Source organism: Acanthisitta chloris, unplaced genomic scaffold, assembly GCF_000695815.1.
Source record: "Acanthisitta chloris isolate BGI_N310 unplaced genomic scaffold, ASM69581v1 Scaffold42975, whole genome shotgun sequence".
NCBI lineage: Eukaryota > Metazoa > Chordata > Aves > Passeriformes > Acanthisittidae > Acanthisitta > Acanthisitta chloris.
The window spans coordinates 1-6,910 of record NW_008675032.1 but is presented as its reverse complement, the minus strand read 5'-3'; the positions used below and the strand labels follow the sequence as shown (position 1 = coordinate 6,910).

General features: G+C 42.3%; 1 protein-coding gene across 1 annotated transcript; it reads left to right on the top strand.

The window, feature by feature from the left end:
- Positions 1-610: 610 nt before the first annotated feature.
- LOC103803008 (ERI1 exoribonuclease 2-like) lies at positions 611-2,247 on the top strand (the record flags this gene model as incomplete). Its single annotated transcript, XM_009075542.1, has 2 exons — positions 611-737; positions 939-2,247. Coding segments are annotated over 2 exons (1,436 nt in total), but the record flags the coding sequence as incomplete, so codon positions are not given.
- Between the last annotated feature and the right edge of the window lie 4,663 nt (positions 2,248-6,910).

Genomic DNA, 6,910 nt, shown 5'->3' with positions numbered 1-6,910 from the left:
GCTAAATAGCTACTGTTTAGCTTTAGTTAGCCAAATTCAAACAGCTAGTTAATAGCTAGTCATTACTCTGAACAGTAACAGTTGTTTCCAGGTTATGAAATGTTCCGTCCCACAAAACATCAAAACAAGAAAGTCAAGATCCTTCATAGATCAGAGTTTGTTATTTCTAACCTCATGCTTTATTTCTGAAATCTCTCCTAGTGCTATTGAGTGCATGTTCACAAGATCAGTTTCTGGATTGCTAGGGTGCGGAAGAAGAGAGGTGCAGGGAGGACAAGGAAACCTGATTTTAGCTGATAGCTCTGGACAGCATGCTAATGTGAGAGAATTCCAGCACAATATTATTATTTTTTAAACTTGATTAATAAAACAGAGCAAAGATTTTTAAAATTGTGAATAGTCAGCTCCATGAATTGGTCCTTCTGATGTTTCGGCGCAGGGAATTCTTTGGAATTTTCTAGTTCCAATTCCCTTTTTTGAACTAGGTAACACTGTGTCAAGAGTTCTGTGACTCCCTGTTATTTGTGTAAGGGTTGCCAAGATTACATTTTTCCTCTAATAACTATCCCCAGTGCAAAAAGAAAACATTAACATCACCATACTTTTGAAGGGTTGGATGATTCTCGGAATACTGCTCGCCTTGCATGGAGGCTGATTTGTGATGGATGTGTGCTGAAGGTCACTAAATCTTTGGATAAGGTTAGTAACTACTTCATATCTTCCTGCTTCCTTGCTTTGTAGCCTGGAATACAGATGAAAAGTTAGCTATTCAAATAACAAACACAGCATCTTGGCTGTGAGTTGGAAAGAATATCCCTAGGCTGATACACTTATTAATTTTGTGTATTGATTTCCAAAACTTCTGGGTATTCACTTTCTAAAATCTGCTTTTGTTTATGGATTCCCTGGGCACATCTGAAGAGTAATTTAATTTCCAGAACACTGACTGTAAACTTCACTGACAAGACTCCACTGGGAAGTAACAGCAGACCTGAAACATCTAGAGATGGAACTTGTGAAACAAACTCTCTGGCTGAGAACAAACACAACAGTATTGCTGGAAACAAGATAAATTCTAACAAACAAACCAAGGAACAACAGAGCACTTTCACTGATCCCTCTGCAGATGTCCATGTTGTGCCCAGCATCAGCTCAAGGACTGAATTCCACGCTCAATCCCAAAGCTCTTCAGCAGCATCTACTGAGAGATTTCCTGTCCCTCTTCAGCTGGCACAGCCATCTCCCAGTACTGCATCCACAGGCACCTGGCAAGGGTTGGGCAATGGGCAGCCTCTGAGTGGAGCCAGATACAACCCCCAAGCACAGGGATCAGGGCTAGTGCTCGTCTCCACTACCATCCCCTCAGTCACTCTCTCCAGTGAGGATATCAGTACCAGTTCTGACTGTTTGTCTCTGCTGACTGACTGGGAAGATGTTGCTTTAATACCAGAATCTCAATGTGAACAAAATTCAGACTCTGTTCAATTCAAGGATGACTCAAGTACAGATAATCTAACAGTGTCTGAAGAAAAAACAATTACAAAACAAAAGGCTGTGACAAGTTCAGACAATCAGAGTTTGGGGGAAAGTGTAATATCCATGGAACCTCAGAAATCCGTCGTTTACAAAAGTCCTGATACTACAATCTATAATGTAGGAACAGTGCAAAAGCAGACACTACATTTTTCAGCTTTTAAGTTACCATCTGCAAAGGGAAATGCTATTTCAGCACAAACAGCATTAACTGGAAATTATTCTGCTCCTTCAGAGGTTCCTAAAAGAAAGCCAACTAGTCCAAAAACATACCCACCAGCAAAAAAACAGTCTTTTGCCATATATCAAGAGAAAACTTCATCTTTTGATCATTTCTTACCTTTGAGAAGTTCAAATTTGCCCAAAGCGTCTCCTGCCATTCTGAACTCCAATTTGAATCAGTCTGTAAGAGCTGTGAGAAACGGAAAACCAACTCCCCCTCTGTGTAACTGTGGTCGAAGAGCCAAAAAACTCTGCGTGTCAAATGCTGGTCCAAATCATGGCAGAGCATTTTTTTGTTGTCCTGTTGGCAAGCAAGAAGGTAATAAGAAAGGTTGTGGATACTTCAAGTGGGAATTTGCACTTCTTAAAGAGAAATCTAATGGTCTCACCTGGAATGCAGGTGCTTTGAGCTCTGTTGGAACTGCTGCTAGGAATTTAGGAAATTCTTCCAACGAAAAATGTTTGTCTCTTAGGCCCTCTATGAGAACTTGAAAATGGATCAACTTCTTTGTCCAAATCTTAAACTCACAAAGTTGATCATAGTTAATGTAACCAGGACAGTCAAATGATGTCATATGTTCTCAGAATGGGACAAAAATGACACTGTTTGGTTAACATAGATAGAAATGGAAATCACTTGAGCACACAAAAATATCCATAGGTCACAAAATACATCATTAATGAAGTATGAGAGAACTGTGTAAACTATAAAGTGCTAAAGTATGAGCAGCTGTTGCTACAGATCTTAAATTGCTGCTTTATCTTATATTTTAAATTCTTACCTAGTTCACTCCTTAATGGAGATTTTAATGATACAGATTTTATTTATACTTTTCTAAATATACTTGTAATGATTATAACTAACTTTTAAAAATCTATTTATAAGTTGTTGCCCTTTTCAAAAGTGACCCTTGAAGCAACAGTATTCTCTTAAACTTTTACTGGGTTTTTTTTTATCCTTTAAGTAACAATAAATTTAAACCCCTGGTGACACTTCATTAAATACTTTACTTAACACACATCACCCCTTGTGCTTTTGCCTCCCTGAGTTGCTTTGGCACCATTAGCTCTCAGTGTAGCCCCTGACACAGCCCAGTGGTGGGAATCAGGTAAGAATGTATTCAAACCTAAACTAAGAAGGATACAGTGTAATGTCTTTTACTCTGTGTTACTGTGTAAATCTGCATATCTTGCTTTGTAAAAAATCCTCCAAAAAGCAACACATACTTTAATCTTTTCCCTGCTCCTTCTGGAGCAGTTTGTTTCTTCTGATCTTACCACTAACAATTTTTGCCAACTGTTGAACAAACTCCATCTATTGGGAAAGGGAAGAAATTGCAATACAAAATAAGATATACTTTACCTAAATTTTTACTTTTTCTTAACCTCACTGGTATATGCTTATGAACCACACAACAGTGAACAGTCACTGTCTATGGCAGAGAAAATGGTTTGGGTATTTGAGCACTCACCTTCCTAGGATACCTGTATGGAGCAGGAACTTTCTTAACATGGTCCTGTAGCTCTTTGATCATTTTTTCCAGGTCATTTGAATCACAGTCAGATGTTAAAACAACACAGGCTTTCATGACCTAAAGAAGTTATGGAGACAGAGGTTTAAATGCCAGTGAAACAGTATTACACAACAGTGAAATCTGAAACTTTAACCAACACTTGCTGACAAACTGCAGATTACTGTACAGGGCAGGTACAGCAGCTTTGCCAAAGCTGTGTGTGCTTGCTGTTGATCTGGACTGTGTAGGCGGTTTATATACATTTAATGAAGGTGAAAAAATCCCAGAACAATTTCTCATATACTTCACTTTTAGGTATAGGACTGGATGTTTGCAGGTTTGTGCAGTCAAAGCCAGAGTGGAGGATATTATAAAACTCTTTGGATGTCAAATATGCTCTTGTTTCAGGATACATATTTACAGCACTCACTCCTTAGCTAGTGGGTTGGTTATCACCAGGTGAAAGTCACAGTTGTGCTGTGCTCTGCTCCTGTGCAGTGCCTGGAGAAAGGAAAACCTGGGCCAGACCAGCAGAGAAAATACTGCTGTTTGGTGCTGGGCTCCCCTCACTTACCTCAACAACAATGATCAGGTCGAAGTGTAGCATCTTATGTACAAATACACTTGTCCCTTGAGCTTGTGGGGGAAAAAATGCTGCTCCAAGCTGACTTTGCCCAGCTACATGTCTTATGTAGTCCAAAATGTATCTGAGGAAGTTAAGTCTAGTGAGTAGCTGGTAACACAAGGAAATGATCCACATGAATATGTATGAGATTGTTGAGGGGTTTGAGGGTCCCTAGGCCTTCAACTGTACCAGGTTGCTCAAAGCCCCATCCAGCCTGGCCTGGAACACCTCCAGGCATGGGGCATCCACAGCTTCTCTGGGCAACCTGTGCCAGACCCTCACCACCCTCCCAGGGAAGATTTTTTTTCCTAACATCTAATGTGAATCTGTCCTCTTTCAGTTTCATCTTGTAGATTGCATTTCAGTTGCCTTATACAGCAGAGAGGCACTGAATGCTACCCAAGCACTGCAGCTCTGACTTGTGTAAATGAGATGTCTGCTACTGACTGACAATGCAGAAGTATCAGTGTGGACCAAGATGTTGCACAGATAATCCATCAATTCTGCATTAATTACTGGCTGACCACAGTGTCACTTTGTACAAAGACGTTTACAGTTCTTCTAGTGTATCAGCATTGTGGATATATTGGTTGCCAGGAATGAAACAAGTGTAGCAAACCCCTGAAAAGATTCCAAAGTTTTTATGTTTTAAACATTTTGATGTACAGTCAGCAAATTACTTTATGAGACGGAAACTTTAAAAGACTCACTGAAAAAAGATCCAAAATGCAGAGCTTTACTTCTTAAGAAGTCAACTTAACTGGAGGTCTAAAACTTTGAAGTAATTATTTTCATGCATTTTCAACTGTCTTGTATTTACAAAACAATATAAACACTGCTAGTTCCTTATGGAATGAATAACTATCCAGCTGTAAAATCATGTGCTTTTACTGAGTGAAGCAATGGGACTTTTTTGAACAGTCATAAGACCTAACTACAGCCAAATCACATCTGTGGTGCTCCAGCACTGCTGCCTCCTTTGCTCTGCTTCCGTGGGAGGGGCAGGAGGGAATGTGTGCCCTCCTCTCTGCCATCCCGGCCACAGTCTGGCATCGTTGTGGGCATGGCTGTGGAGCATTCCTCTACCTTTAGCCTCGACTGAGAGGACTGCTAGGGAGCTAGTGACAGCTGTAGCTTAAATTGAGACATCAAGCTAGATAGAGTTTGGCTGCCAGAGCCCTTAAACAGCTCCTGCTGTATCTCCATCGACAAAACATGGCTACAAGGTCAGCAGAAGTTGTTAACACCCATCTACCTCTTTGGAGCACAACAGTCCTCTGGGTGCTGATCACTGCTCTCTTTCCTGGAATGTAGCTCCTGTGCTTTTGCCAGAACTCTCTCCTGGGGTTCTGTCTGTCTGTAAACAGCGCACTCAAAGGAGATGTTAACCAGCTCCCTGAAATGTTCACTGCAGCAGAAAGAAACTGATTCAAAACAGATTTCCCCAAACAACAAACCTGCTCTCTGCCTGGCGGTAAAGGGAGACCCACAGTCTGCAGCAGTGACATTTTAAACAGCTCTTTGAAATGCTTGTGACAAAATCCCCTCAGAAGAAAGGCAGAGGAACAGCCATAAAGCGTTTCCACACCCAGAAGATCACATCACCCCAGAGGAGGCAGGAAGGAGAAAATGACAGCCATGGCTTGTGATGAGTCACTGAATGTGCCAGAAATGTGTAGGCAAGGCTTCCAGCTGGAGAAGAAAACCCTAACTTCCACAGTGACCTAACCTGTAACCCATTCTTTTGGCAGGGCATACAGCTAATTTCCAGAGCACTGATGGGTATTTCCAAGCTCCCCAGCACTTTTCACCACAGAAGTATCCTCCTTACCTTCAGAGTTATGTTCTGATTGCACGTCCTTTGTACCACTCAGCAGGCTGTAGAAATTCTTCCTCTAACATGTCCCAGAGTGCCCAACTCCAAACTATCACTGTAATTCACGAGACTTTGGGAGTCTTTTACACAACCCCAGCAATGCAAAGATTTAGTGATGTTTAATTTATGCACAGGCAATAATCCCAACGAGGTCTAACAATTGCTGTGGAATTACATGAGCCTCAAAGGCTTTGCAGGAACAGAGCTTCAGATAAGATGTAAATGCCACCTCCTGCTGTGGTTCTAACTGATAAATACTTCCATTGAAGTCTCCTTTTCTCCTACCCAAGAGGATTCTCTGGATGTAAATAATAGTCCTGACACCTCCTTAGCTGTCTCTTCTACCTATTTTCACAAAATGATAAGGAACCTAATTCTTACCCCCTCAACTGTCCAAGAAGCTCAAGAGTTACTGCAGGGAGAGGCAGCTGTTACCAACAGGGATGGATAGAGACACCTTCCCTTAGAATGTACACTATGGGCCACGATTTCTCTGTCAGCACATTTGCTAGAATCTCAGGCCTCCATTTACCTGTCCAAAGAGCTTCTGTTTTAGCAGGTGCCTCTACACCCTGACACCTTCAGGAGTCAGACAGAAAGGGAAGTGGCCAAAGCCCTTTGCTGGGGCACACTGATGTTGGACATGTCAATGCAGAGCAGGACCAGGGGCTGCTCCCTGCCCACACTTCGAATCACAGAATCATCAAGGTTGGAAGTGACCTTTAAGATCACCAAGTCCAACTGTTAACCTGGCACACCACTGTAACCCCTAAACCTTAAACCAAGTCTTCCAGGGTCAGGTCCAGATGCCTCTTAAACACTTCCAGGGATGGTGACTCCACCACCTCCCTGGGCAACCTATTCCAATGCTTGACCCTTCAGCGATTGTCCATCTCCTCCTCTCCCCTCAACTCTGGAATCATTAACACTGACACAGACTTCAACCCTGGAACGAGTTCGGCAGAAGAGAAAGCATCAAGGGCTACAACTGACCAAGTTTGGCCATGGCTAAGTGTGCAGAGTCCAGAGGACTGTTCTGCTGTCCTGGACTGGCGACCCCCGACCCCAGTCCCTCCACCCCTCACCACCGTCCCCTTTGCATCCCGGCAGGGCAGTCATAGAATCATAGAGTCAACCTGG